Source organism: Bradysia coprophila, unplaced genomic scaffold, assembly GCF_014529535.1.
Source record: "Bradysia coprophila strain Holo2 unplaced genomic scaffold, BU_Bcop_v1 contig_373, whole genome shotgun sequence".
NCBI lineage: Eukaryota > Metazoa > Arthropoda > Insecta > Diptera > Sciaridae > Bradysia > Bradysia coprophila.
The window spans coordinates 2,964,887-2,980,079 of NW_023503632.1; the positions used below are offsets into that span (position 1 = coordinate 2,964,887).

The 15,193-nt window shown below is 34.4% G+C and overlaps 1 protein-coding gene across 1 annotated transcript; it reads right to left on the minus strand.

Moving 5' to 3' along the window:
* Positions 1 to 725: 725 nt before the first annotated feature.
* On the minus strand, positions 726 to 14,617 carry LOC119082020. The gene is made up of 5 exons (XM_037191338.1): positions 14,599 to 14,617; positions 9,665 to 9,936; positions 9,305 to 9,588; positions 3,715 to 3,908; positions 726 to 2,706 (listed from the first exon to the last, which is right to left on the minus strand). The coding sequence occupies exons 1-5, from the start codon at positions 14,615 to 14,617 to the stop codon at positions 2,612 to 2,614; spliced, it is 864 nt and encodes a 287-aa protein (XP_037047233.1). The 3' UTR covers positions 726 to 2,611.
* Between the last annotated feature and the right edge of the window lie 576 nt (positions 14,618 to 15,193).

A 15,193-nucleotide genomic window follows, 5' to 3' on the forward strand; every position in this document is an offset into this window, starting at 1 on the left:
CTTTCCATGACATCAACGACCCTGGTTTTCAAAATCGGATGTGTTTTACTCAAGTTATCGTGCAGACAGACGGACAGACGGACATTTTTTTTCACTGATTTGGCATCTCTAGACAACCACAATAGGTTTCCCCTTACTCGGGGAGTCCAATTCGACGTGTTACAAACGTATGCGTAAACCTATAAGACCCCAGTACTTCGTATGGGTCTAAAAAGGAAATAATTAAAATGATTACTTAAGTCGTTTCTCAGACGTCGATTAATTTTGATAAACTTTAAGGTGTTTGACCTTTTTATTTAATCACCATCCAGCCTATTTAAGCAGATATTACGATAATTCAGTTTAACTACGTAGTTTCCTCAACAAAAAAAAAAAGAATTGGCTAAAAATACAAAGTTGCAAATTGAAAAGTTCAAAATGAAAAGACGGGTAACATTTAAGCGATTCAAATGAATTTATAATTTTCAACCGAAAACTAAAAATAAATTTACAAATTCAACAGTGAAATAAATTGTCAATTCAATATGCTTAACCCATGCAAAATGAAACACTAGTTTTTATAAATCAACAAGCTGAATTATTTCAGCATTTGATTAGGATTATTTTGGTATACTTCAGCCGGTATATACATAGAATTAGAAACTTATGCATATCTTCGTATCATTCCCAATCTGTAAATATTTTCAGCCGACTCATTGGTTTAGAAAATTTAGTTGTTTTTTTTAATTCGGTAAATTGCACTAAGTATAACGATGAGGGAAAGACAGATTAGACATTTACTCTCTACCTCATTCCTTTACAGGAAATATTTTTTGGTTGGTATAATTCTCATTATGCATTTTATTAATTTTAATAATATTTATTCACAGCTCAAACGTACACATTTAATTATATTTTCTTTGTTTTTCTAACACAGACAAAAATCTTGGGTTAAAAGGTTAGGTTTTCAGAAGATTTTTTTCGTTTATTCTAATCTTTTTGTAGATTTCGGTTGAATCTTTCTGAATGATTTATGAAAATAGATTTTTTTTAAATCGTACGACCTTATAGGGTCATTTCTCAATGACATCCAAATGTTTCAGTGCTCGTAGCATATATTTAGATAGCTCTGATTAACTGGAGTACATTCTATGAAGACAATCTCTGATAAAATTGAAAAATTATTTATGAATGCGTCCAAAGTTGGAGGTCACCAGACCTAAACCTAACTGGTCGAAAATGTATTCAATTCCAATAAAATTAATAGGCCAAATATTGCCAAATCATACAAGCCGGAGCACATTCGAATCTCACTTACTTTCTCACTTCCGCTTCAAACGAACTCATTTCTATTATGAAAAATACTATTCGTACCACGGACTAAAAGTCTTTTTTAGCGTATTCGATTCCAGACCTCGCCTTCGGCTCTGTTTGGAAACTTCTCATACGCTAAGAAAGACTTTTAGTCCTAGGTACGAAATGTACTATTATTGTGTAAGGCCGAAAGAACGCGAGCAATTTTGCATTCATAGGATCGAAAATTACTGTAGACATACATAACAATGCGAGTTTAACATAATTTTTTTTTGTTTTCAGGTCTTTTCTAATCCACGCCATTAGTGCGGCAACAGCTTACGCCAGATTGAGCTTGAGGAGAGGAGAGGTTCATATACGTCAGTTTTTTGATTTAACGATTTTGTATGAGACTGAAAACTAAAAGTGTGATATTTCTGTTAGAAAAGCCGCTTACTTCTATTTTTTTGGTCCAAAATGTTTCAAAAAGTGATTAGAATCGAGTGACAATAGCAGTTTGTGTAAAATTATTTTTTTCATTTTATCAGTCTGCTAATGGTTTTCGATTATTATCACTTTTTTAAACATTTTGTACCAAAAAAATAGAAGTAAACAGATTTCATAACGGAAATATCACACTTTTAGTTTTCATTCTCATACAAAATCATCAAATCAAAAAACTGACATATATGAACAAAGGAGAGAAAAAAGCTCAATATCTAGCTGTTGCCACCACTAATAGCGTGGATTGTTTTGAAATGTCAAACTTGCAAAAGCTACGCAATTTGGTCGATTGATTTATTTCAATCAGCAAAATAGTAAAAAAGGTAATTTCCACATGTCCTCCGGTTCATGCTAACACTTGACCATGCCTGACCTCTTCTTTTGATTTGTTTACATTGTGCCAGATTGTACCCGTTCATTTTGAACGTTGGAAAAAGATTCTGTTTCAATCCAGATTTTTTTCTGTGAACTTTTCTATACTCGAGTGTATGTTGATATCAAATTTTTGTTTAATTAGTTTCATCCATTGTTTCATTTATTTATTTTTCATAACAATTAATTCATCAATTATTTACAATCCACACGCTCATTAATAAGGCATTTTTAAAGATTTTTTTTTTTCATTAAAGCGCGCGCTACTTTTTTTTAAACATTTTTCCTTCTTAAAAAAAACAAAATTCCTATTTCAATTTTCACATTTCCAACACGGGGGTTAGCTATTTATCTTCCTATTTAATATTGTTTGAGTTTATCCAAACAATTTCATTTAATTGTATTTCATTTTTATTTTTACATTTCGGGTTTTATTTGATCATTAAGTACAGACGATTAATTGTTATACTACGTTGTTCATCAGCATTGAGCTCAGCATTAATGTTATAGTTGTCAGTATAATTGCTGTTGGTGCTGACAGGTTGGAGCTTTGGTTTGCTGAAAAGTTTTATTTTAAAATGTTTACTTAATGAAGGCTGCATATATAGGGCTGTAGCTGGCTGAGTTAGACATTAATTTATATTATACACAGGAAATGGTTGATGATTAAAATTGATTGAGTTAAATAATTTTAAGGTATGGTTTGGGCTACTACTCGCAACTACCCGCAAAAAATACCAAATGCATGTTTCGGTGGTGGTATCAAATTATGTTAAAATATTCGAAGAAAGGGCTTTTTAGTAAACTCTTTTTTTTGTGCTGCAGGATCATAATTAGACATATTTCGTCACGGAAGTGTAATCTGACAATGGTGCCAAAACAACGAACTTTGAAACTATACGTAAAATGTAAACTCGCATGATTATTCGTTACTAAAATTTTGTAAAAGGAGACATAAAGTTGATGAAAGGGAAAGGAAATATTCGTGGAAAGGAAATTTGCGTCTGCGAGATTGTGAAAAAATTGATTTCATAAATGTGATATTTTCTTCTCTTCATGTGCCAGATTCCCCTACATCTCGAAAAGTCTGCAGTTTAAGTACTGCTCATAGCGACGCATTTGCGGCCGAGAAAGTAACACTCAAGATCGATAATTAACGCTGTAAGTGCGCGTTTTATTTCAAAACATACCACATAGCAAGTCATTTTAACGCTTATGTGCCAACACTCAACGACGCGAAAGTGACAGATGCGAAATTTTTCTTTTGTTCTTTAACATTAGGACAAAAGAAAAATTTCGCATCTGTCACTTTCGCATCGCTGTGTGAAGGCACAGTTAGTTTTTGACATTTATTATTCACGCATTTATGGCATGAATGGATTTTCATAGATATTTGTCTTTTGTCTCATTAAGATCTGTACAGCACAAGAAACGTCGTTTGTAACTCTTGATGAAAGCAGAATTTTTCAGGACATGTCATTAGCTTGTCCTACTTGGCTTCGCCTAGTCCTGAAAAATTCCACTTCATCAATCGTAACAAAAAATACAATTTTTTTAAAAACTTACTGAATTGGGAAACATCCTTTAGTTTCGTGTACGATGTGGTTGGTATATACAGTAGGCAGTGGATGTCGGATGGATTAATTGTTGTTTCAGTTTGCTTGAGTCGACCATAAATTGTTATATCCCATAAACCATTTTTTTCGTCACGTTTCGTTTGCGACACAAATCCACTGGATGTTTGATTTACATGGCCGACGCTTTTGGGGAAGTAAAAAGTGAAAATTTTATTGAAATCAATCGGCAAGATTACTTTGAAATTTCAATTGTTTACAAGGAGTCTGTGGAGATTTCATAAAAGTGTGATGCAAGTTCTTGTTTCTACTTACAAAATAACTGACATCGCTGAGTATGACGCATTCTGCGCAAAAGTTTAATCAACAAAAAATTGATCCAAACAAATTAAGAAAGAAACTTTTATACAAAAAATTGCGTCACAAGTTGATGAAACTACTGTTAGAAAATAGGGAAAAATATGTCCTGAATCATCTGAGATTGACCTACAACCAAAATTTCAGGAAAATCGTAAGAAACGTTTAGGAGTTACGAAATCGTCCTTTTTCATAGAAACTAACTAACTGACTAACTAACTTACTAACGTAGCCAATTTGAGTTATCTGAAAATACGAAATTTTGCTTATTTGTATAGAAAAAGACGGATTTTTAAATTCAATATCTTGGCCAAATCTTAACCTGCAGTAACGTCTGATAGTTCGTTGAACTCGTATGGATGCCTAGATTCCAAATTTACAAGTTGAGGGAGTTGGAGTTAAGAGGGGGAAGTCAAAAAGTTACTGTATATATGCTCCTTAGTGCCTAAAAATTTTTTTCAAACCTAGGACCCGAAAAGTGCGGCTTCGTCGCACTTTTTCTCCGTCCAATATGAAAAATACTATTCGTACCATGGACTAAAAGTCTTTTTTAGCGAATTCGATTCCAGACCTCGCCTTCGGCTCTGTTTGGAAACTTCTCACACGCTAAAAAAGACTTTTAGTCCTAGGTACGAAATGTACTGTTTTGGAAAATTTTGTAGTAGAGGACTTGCGTCACGCCCGCTTACTATTTGGTATAACTACAATTCTCACCCACCCAAATTCATAACACCACTTCATATCAAAAACATTGTAACGTACTGTTGAAGTTTGCAACTTTTAAACCTTTCGAAGAATATTAATGGGAAAATCCATCAATTTGAGACATATAGATCTAACGTGCTTCCGATAGAGCATTATATGGAGAAGCCGATAAGTCCGTTCTCTTTTATTCGGTTAAGAGGCATCGTTGCTTAGCTAAAATTGTAACCTACATTTGCGTGTCTTGTATTTCATTTTTTATGAAAATTATCATCAGAATCATTTTTGAAAAATGTTTGACCGCAATAACGACCACGAACGAGTTAGCTTTAAATAACCTGCTCTGAGAAAAGTCGAAATTAACAAAATTTTCATAAACAGCTGCAACCAAATTTATTTTCTGTTAAAAGCTAACACATTCATGGTCGTACATTTTTGAAAAAGGATTCTGGTGGAAAGATAGCATCACAAGTAAACTAAAAGCCAGTATTTAAAATACGACCAAATGTATGCTTTTCAGCCTCATGATGCCTCTTAAAAAAATATTTATTTTTCAAAACAGACTCAACATTGTTCAGTGAGCAATAATGAAAAATAGGACTGTAACTGATGTTACATACCAACCGTACATTTCTACTAAATAAACTAATTTCCTGTTGTATCTACATTTTTTGATGTTCACTTCAGTTGAATTACTCGTGAAAGTCCCATTAAGTTTTGGTGTTATACTTTTCATAAAACACACGTTCCATGTTATAACAAACAACATCTTATAATATTCTCACTTTTTTGTTATAATGGAATAACATCTGTAAAATGTCTTTTGGAAGGGAAACAATCTTTTTTTCCACAAAGCAAAAAGAAAACTTCACAACATTGCAAAATAACTAACGTCTTGCTAGCTGTCTTCTTTCAGTAAAAACCAACTAAAAAAAACTTTTTCTTCGATTTATACCAGGAATTTTTCATAAACTTTTTTCATCGAGTCAAAGTTGTCTTCAATGGGAGTAATGGCTCGTTCTATTCTATACAAATATTGCAATATGTTCCTGAATTGAATGATAACTGAAAGAAAATCGACAGTACATTAGGGACAGAATGATATCAATCGACTGTAAGTAATTCATTCAGTCACTATCGATTTCAACAGCAAAAATATAAAACCGACAAAAAATGGGGAGGAAAACTTATAATTTTGTGTGGTCTATGGCCAGAGCCAGATACATAAAAAAGAAAGATATGACGATGTCGTAGGTACTAAAAAAAGAGAAATAAAGTTTTTATGTCTTTTCCAAGCTAACCCCATTTTCGTATCACATAAAACAAAGAATCCGTTCGACCATGAAAGATATACGTTTAAAAAACTTCCACGAAAATTTTAGTTAAACCTCCATTCATAAGCGCTTTCGTTTATTATATCAATATTGTTTAGGCCCATGTTATGTCGAATATGTTTGCTATGCCTCTGCCTCCTATCTCGCCAACGGCCCACAGCGAGGTAAATAAAAACATTTTTGCTTTGCTTCACGATTTAGATCGATCTAAATAAAAATATTAAAAGTCCGAAATGTTCGAAATAAATTTAGTGTATTTAAAAAACACTCAAAACCATTTGGAACATAGAAAGTATATAAAAACCTTAATGTTAAAGTTGGTTTTGAAGGTGCACTGAATTTCGATTTAAAATAATTGATTTTATAGAAAGCAAATTGATTTTAAGTCATTCGTACTTTTCCTCTTCGACAAAATACTAGGTCTAACCTTACGGGTGAATCAGGTCCCTTGACTGAGGAAGTTATCAAGGCATATTGAAAAATTCGTTTAGTTTAACTTCAAAACTCGATTCTCTAATTAAGGTTCTGATTAAACGGAATTATAACATAAAGGTTCATTCGTGTGACGCTTAAATCATTAGAGTTCCCTAGAGTTCCCTAGGGTCGAAAACAAGAAAATTAAGTTATCTATCGTGCCATCAAGCGTACAATCATTTCGGTATTTCCAGTTTTTTACCTGCACATTTCATAATATTGTTCATTGCATTTTATGATTGGACTTTTCTTAAAAGTGAAGCTAATAAGCGAAGCGAGCGAAACTACAGCCAACAGATGGCTTGATAAGACAAAAATTCGTCTTAATAATTAATTCATTTTCAATATAATCGCTTCATGAAGACTTGTGAGAAAATCCTTTTACAATCGGAAACTAACTGATTTCCGGTATTTCATTTCGATTGCATGGTTTTTTGGTCTTCGATTTTTCTGATAGAAATAAAATGGATGCTTTACTTCCACCCCTTCATAGTTTGTTCCAATAAGATACATGAGACGGCTTGCCGAGATGACCTCGCATGTATCGATATTCTATCTTATCATATGAGCGAAAACGAGACAACAACAGTTGCACGTGTCAATAATTTTCATTTATCTTCTGCAAGCATAAAAAAGGAGACATAACAAAGCTGGAAAATTACCGACCCATAAGCCTATTGTCAACACTCTACAAGTTGTTTATGAAAATCATTACGAAGAGGAACACTAACAAGTTCGACTTCTACCAACCCGTTGAACAAGCTGCTTTCAGATCTGGTTTCAGCACAAACGACCATTTGCAGGTGATGAGAACGCTTATTGAGAAGTGTCGTGAATACAACATCGACATAGTCTTGCTATTCATAGACTTCGAAAAAGCTTTCGATTCAGTGGAAACATGGTCGATATTGGACGCATTAGACGAATGTAGAGTAGACTCAAGGTACTCCAACACAATTCGATATGTGTACAAAAATGCTACTTCATGTATAAAACTTCATAAGAGCACGGAAAAATTCAGAATTGGCCGAGGTGTAAGGCAGGGTGACACCATTTCACCGAAATTATTCACGGCGATTCTGCAGAGTATTTTTAGGAAGTTAAACTGGAGTAAAATGGGAATAAAGATAAAGTACCTGAGCAATCTCCGCTTCGCTGATGACATTGTACCGATAGCAGCGAATCTAGGTCAGGCTCAGCTTATGCTACAACAGTTAAGTGAAGAGGCGAGCAAAGTTGGCCTCAAGATGAACTTATCGAAAACAAAAGTCATGACCAACATCGGGGACGATAGAGAAATCAAAATTGGTGACACTGTCATTGAACGAGTCGACAGCTATGTATATCTAGGACATAAACTGAAGTTAGGTCTGGACAACCAAACTGCAGAAATAAGACGTAGGATTGGTCTTGCATGGGCAGCGTTCGGAAAACTCAGACTAATTTTCAAAAGCAAAATGAATAATAGTCTAAAACGCAAAGTTTTCGACACTTGTGTCCTTCCAGTGCTCACTTATGGAGCGGAAACGTCAACTTTAACAAAAGCATCCGAAGATAAATTGAGAGTGACACAAAGAGCCATGGAACGGAGTATGCTTGGAATAACACTCAGAGACAGAATGACGAATCAATGGATTCGACAACAAACCAGGGTCGTTGATGTCATGGAAAGAATAGCATCTCTGAAATGGAGCTGGGCGGGACATATTGCAAGAAGGACAGACGAACGTTGGACCAAAAAGATCATGAACTGGCGACCATATAAAAGACGAGCTATAGGTAGACCACCAGAGAGATGGACAAACGGAATTAAGAATATTGCAGGTACAAACTGGCAGCAAATGGCAATGGATCGTACGAAATGGAAAGAAGTTGGAGAGGCCTACATCCAGCAGTGGATAGAAACAGGCTGAAAAAGAAGAAGAAGAAGAAGAAGAAGCTGATATTTCATACATTACGCGTTTCTGCATATAAACACAAACACATACATAACCACAGCCTATACGATTGGATAATTCACACATAACCCACCTAGGGTAAATTTACTTTCCATCTACATATTTGAAAGAAAAAAAAATCGCCGAACGGCGGAAGCGAACACGGGACCAGCAGCATATCAACCAAACATGCTGACCACTACGCCAACAAATCACATAACGCGATGCAATTGGTGTCGGTAGTGGTTCGTTAGTCACTTCTACATCGATCAAATAATCAGAGTAGTCGGAATGATGTGATTTGAACGAAATGTTGAGGTGGATAGTATATGTGTGTGAGTAAGTAAATAAAGGATTCTCTGTATGATGTTTTTTTTGTTGTGAATGCGTTTTAAAACAACATGCTTAATTAATTAATTTTAAATCCAAATTTTTGTGGTTATTTCGCTAATGTATGAAATATCAGCTTGCAGGAGATAAAACATTGTTCTACCTTGGTGTATATTTCTCGAATCACTTCTTATGTACAATTGTATATACACTCGCTGGCGCTCGTTATATACAATTGTACATACGAAGTTATTCTCGAAATATACACCAAGGTAGAAAATGTACTATTATCCATCTAGACAGCCGATTTATCCGTCTAGATAAATAACTGTGACGTCACAACATGGCGCGAGTATGATAAAAGCTATATCGAAAGCGCGCTAATTATTCCGCATGGTGTATTCGAAATAGTCACAACAAATCCAGTGACAATAGACACCGCACTTACCTTATTATTAACTTTGGTTCTGGATAAACATCTTGAGCAAAGCATTCGAAATTGATGTCACCGCTTTCGTCATTCGCTTCTTCGACTTTCAACTGAAAGTCCGATTCGGGTATAATAATTTGAAGATGTCTCGACCGCTTATCCTCCGATTCGAATGTGCCCACCGAACATGTGTACGTTCCAGTCATATTGAAAATTGGCTTTGTAATGGCTAGTGCACGGTGCTTGTGATGCATGTGTTCCGAAGCAGTATAGTTCATGTCGATGTGATTTCGGATCAGGCTCTATGGAATAAAATTTTAACCGTAAATTAATTCGACTAGATTTGAGTTAGAATTCATCCGTATAATTGATACGTACATGGACATAAAATCGAGGTTGCGCTAAGGAAATCCACTGGTATATTAATTGTTCGTTGAAAAACCATTTCAAAACGAATCCGTTCTCGTCAGCCGGTAAATCGTATTCACAATCCAAAATCAGTACCTCTGGATTTTCCAAATTATCCAAAATGTACTCTGCGGGCACTTTGAGGGTGTCAATTTTTACTGCTATCGCAACTGCAAACAAACAAAAAGGAAACCTTTGTAATTTGTGTGCCCAAGATGTTTTAACCACAATCTTACAATCATCTCGTTATGGCTTAAGTTTTAATGGGCTTTGAAATGTGTCTGAGGTATGAAACTCCCAATAAAAATAATTTCTACAAAACATCGTCTACGATAGTCGTCACGACATAATTAAACAATTTCCTTGTACACTTCAATTTAATGAATTTTTTGGTTTGTCTATTACGTTTGCTTTGACGTTTGTAGCGTTAAGAAATGAAGTTTAACAATTGGTGTGTACATTCTATTTTGTAATAAAAGAAACCAAACAAATTTAAGAGTTAGGTGGTGTTTAGAGTATCAGAGTGGATGCGGAGTAACCAGTGGATCAAATGCAAACAAGTTATTAAAATAAACGTTTTTAAATTCGAAACAATGACATCATTCCAAGTCATAGCTATATTTAGTATATTTGAGTAGATAATAGGCTAAAACATCATCATCCAACCATCCAAACATTAAGTTTTATTGTGGTCTATATTGCCTGATTCACTGTTTTTAAAATGTAATCTAATATTTTCTTGATGCAATTGCTGGAATACTTAAAACTCCAATTTCATTTGTTTTTCTTATTATCACACAAAAAAAAACAAATATGAAAATAAAAACCTTTATATTTTATGCCAAATTCCAATTACAATTTTTACTACTCCTTTGTTTCTCGAATGATAATGTTTCTGGAGTAAACAGCTTCGTATATTAAAAAAAATAGCTTGTACAATACACATTTTTGTCAAGTAAAGTACCTTTATGTTTGCGCAAAATGAACATAGAGAGAAGAAAAAGAAAACAAATAACAACAACAACAACGAAAACTGAAAAACCAATTCTTCCTTGCGTGTATTTTATATGTATATTTATATTTAACTTTATATTTAACGAGGCACATCGCATCATTCAGATGGGGAAGGAAGAAAAAATAGCGAAAGCAGAAAACTTTACTATTTTTTCGTGGTTTTTATCTTGGAAAATATATTTTCCATCTGATGAAAATTCAATATTTTTTCGTTTAACTTTGTAGAGAAGCATTACGAAGGCACACATAACGGGCGGAAAAAAACTGCAGCTAAACTATATTTTCTCCCATAAACATTGAACGTTCATGACTTAAAATAGCTTAATATTTTACTGAAGTTTGTTAGCACAAAAAAGTAGTCAGTCAGTCATAAACACAACAATAGAAAGCTCAACTGTACAACAGCCTCAACCGTTCACCGTTTACACTACAACAACAGAGAGAGAGAAACACAAAAAAAACAAGGCATCAGAACAGTCGGAGCGTTTGCTGCGACTTAGCCCCGTACGACCCGTAATCCTATTTCGTCCGTAACCATAATACGTCCGTAGCCGTAATATGCCCGGAACCCTAACACGTCTACAACTCTCTAATGCGTCTGTTACCAAAATGCAAGTCAAGTTGAGCATGGTCAAATTTACTGAAAGTGTTCATTTTTAAAATTGCGCATAGCGCAATTACGAAAGCCCGTACGAAGTACCTCTCAAACAAAACCCACAATTTACGACATTATTTTAGAAACCCACAATTTTTTGCCGACTTTCCATTGGGTATTCAATTACCTCTCAAATGAAACAATAAGTAGCAAAATCGGTTGAGATTTACTCGATTTATGTGCAAAAAGCACTTAGGGCCGAGTAGCGGCCTTAGTCCAAGGGCCCAAATTTGAAACTTTTTTTGCCATCATTCTATTCGGCATTCAATTATCTATCAAATGAAACAAAAACTAGCAAAATCGGATGAGATTTATTCGATTTATGTGCAAAAAACACTTAGGGCCGAGTAACGACCTTTGAGCCCTCCCAACAAGCCCACGTTGCATCTTACCCAAAAACAATGTTCAGCAACTTTGTTCTACTCGTCAATACCTTTCATTTAATATATCACAAGCAGCCATTGCGTGCGTATTTCGGTAGATATCGTCGAAAGACTGAAAAATACCTATAGGGCCCTAGCTCTGGAAGGGCCGACCCTACCATGCCCATTTTCGAACTTGACCTTACTTCTGTCGATACCAATCGGGAAAAAAAAGGATTTTCAAAAAAGGTTGTGATTTACTCAAGCTAGAGGGGTCACAGACGTACGGACGGACGGACAGAATTTTTTTTTATTGCGGATTCGTCATCTATTAACATAACCAAATGCTTTGCCCTTACTGTCTGCTTCCAATTCGACGTGTTACAAACGGCATATTAATCTTATAAGCCCCCAGTACTTCGTACGGGGCTAACAAGAGAGATTGAAAGAAAAATTGCAGTGTCGAGATAATACCTGGTAACTTGCATAGCGAATAAATTATTTTTTGCATGTGCACAGCGAACGTTCGTAATGTCCTATGGCTTGTGTACAAAAAATAAATATAAAAACTCGTAAAAAGTACATATCGCGATGGAGAAGCATAAAGAAGAAAATAAAAATAAGCTTTTCCACAACACTTAATAATTTTTTTTTGAACTTACTGACGATAGTTGAACCTCCAACTGTATTATATATATCCCGACAATTCACATCTACTATAACAATATTATTTTCGGGTTTTATATCGAAATCATGATATGTTGCATGTGAAATATATAAAGTCAAGTAACGTATAACAGAAACAGACACACAGGTAAACATAAAAATTTTCAATTTTATGGATTTGTCCTTATTTCAATTTCTATATACCCACAACACAAATAATAGTCACTTATTAGCGGGATGTTGTAGCTACATTGAAACGTTTGTAGTTTTGTTAATGAAAAAATTAGCGCAGTTAGCATGTATTTAGCATCCTATGAACAATGAAAAACCATGATGGAAAAGATGCCATTCGAAGGTAGCGCTCCTAGCGAATCGAATTCTTTATGACGATGTTTGCGAACCAGTATTTTCTATTCGGAACTTCAGTTCTTGAATTCTTAAAAATTCTAGAAAATTAGAAAATTCCTAAAAGTTCCTGGAAATTCTTAAATTCCTAAGAATTCAAAAATTCAAAAATGTTGACATAAATTGTATGATCCATGGCTCAAATGCTTTTCATGCTTCATGAAGTTAAACCCGATAATAGGGCGAAAAAAACAACACTCTTATGAATGCAGGTGCTTCCTTATGGTGTAAGTAAATCGTTGTGGCACTGGTCAGACTACTTTGAACACAATTGTGGCTTGTACAATAATAGAGAGAAAATTGAAAACAAAATAGAAGGGTTGTTGCACGTGTCGCACAATTAAGTTCACTGAATGTGTCCGATTTTTTTGATTAATAATTACTTTGCTTAGTGTGTAAATTTTGCGTGCTATTCCATTTACACAGAGAAATATTTGTATTGTTATTGACTCAACCTATAAAATACCCAAAATACCGAAGCATCATTTCCAAATTAGGTTTTCCTGTAACTTTTAATTATAATTTATGCTATATATATACAACTGGCGTCAACCAAAAATAAATAAATTATTGGATGCAATGTTTTTCCACAGCAAACTTTCTTTCACATAGCTTTTAAAGTTTTCTTTTTGAAGTTTTAAGTTTTACGTAGAAATGAATTCTCCGGGAATGCTGAATGTTTGTATATCTATAGACGAAGAAGATTCATTAGGTTCAATATGCCCTTCAGTTGTTGTTGTAGTTCAGTTTATAACGTCGAATAATTCATTTGTGCTCTCCGAACCGATTCATAGTGATAGAAGCCCGACAAGGGCATCCTCAAATCGAAGTTATGTAGAAGTACTATGTCAATAGGTTGATACCTAAATCAGTAGGAAAATTGGATAACAACGAAGTATGCAAAAATGTTACGATTCTGACTATTGTCTGCTTCGCACAGGTTACAATCAATTAATTACCCGATTGCATTGCATTCGCGCAGCGAATGTATTAGTGCACAATTTTGAAACAGCATTCTTTGAAGTGATTAGAACTGTAAAAGGATCTTCATCAACTTGAATTAAATCACAGGATTAATGTTATGTATGCCTGACACCGTTTGTGCAGTCATACGTTTCGAGTAGTGCTGTGAAATTAAAGTGTAATTACATTTCCAAGATGCTGTATCGAACGGAATTGTTTCTTTAGAATATTTTAAGAAAGACCCTTTGGAAGTTAAACGGGTACCAGTTAGTTGTCATTCCAGCACAATGAATTTCGAACCATTTTCCTTCAATATGGCTGCTGGGCTGCTATATCCCCGGCCGTATGTGGAAATGAGTGTATGTCGCTATTTAGGGGAGCAGGTGGAATTTTATAAATTTCGTTTTGGCACGACTGGCTACGTTTATATATTCTATATATGCTCTCTCGTATATATTATGAATTTGACATTTTTATTATTTGAAGGATATGCTTTCAATCCGTCGACATCACGTGAATACATGCACGTGAGTATTGAAAAGTAGATTGAAAAACTATTTTTGGTTTTCAATTTTATTAATTTATATTCTTTGGAAGGTGTTCCATCAATGGTATGGGGGAAAACAACAACAACACATCAAAAAAAAAAAAACGAATTTCAATGTTGTGTATGGAAAGTAGCTCGTCGTATCGGCGAAATAGTATTCGCTAAAAAGAAACACTCCAAAGAAATCGGTTGGCACGACCATAAATATTTCCACTTGTCGAAAGTATGAAAACTCAACCGGCTTTTGAAAACAACTTTGAAAGCTCTAAAATATGTCTGACAAGAACATTACCTTGTAGAGAATGTAACATTTTATTTCGAGACATATTTTGTTCTTTTTTTGCCAGCTGCTTTTAGATATTTCTTTTCCTCGTGTGTATTTCGATGAATCCACATTATTGTTCAAGTGCACAAAAGCTTAACAGACAATGCAAAACTTGAACACACATCTATGTGTAGCAGTAGTTACTGTAAAATGTATATCTCTATATATAGACACACTAGAGAGGTACTACAGCATAAGTGGTATACCTTGCAAAAGACACATTTTAAGTATTTTGTAAAGTATAAAATTGGTTGAGTGCATAGTTTCACATCTCTGAATGTAAATGTTGGATTTAGTTGTTGGCATTTTTTGTGTCTGTTGTTGTTGTGCTTTTTGGATATGCATTGCATCAAGATGAAGGTAATAAATGTATATCTTAGACAATATTTTGTATAGGAAATACAATATGTGATCGGTGTGCAAAGTGTAATTGCATCGTTGTGAAACTTCCACTAAACTTTATTATGGTAAACGAAGGTGATGTGTGCGGCGCGCTAGACTATGACACACGTTAAGTGAATTTATGTGTAGTTATACATTTTTAACGCTAAGTAGATATTCA

What these genes read in the sequence shown, in the direction of transcription:
- LOC119082020 (XM_037191338.1), bottom strand. An exon ending in AACCTCGATTTTATGTCCAT is followed by an intron (nt 9,589 to 9,664) that starts GTACGTATCAAT and finishes TTTATTCCATAG; the next exon opens with AGCCTGATCCGAAATCACAT. An exon ending in AAAGGATGTTTCCCAATTCA is followed by an intron (nt 2,707 to 3,714) that starts GTAAGTTTTTAA and finishes AAAACTTTTCAG; the next exon opens with CAAACCAAAGCTCCAACCTG.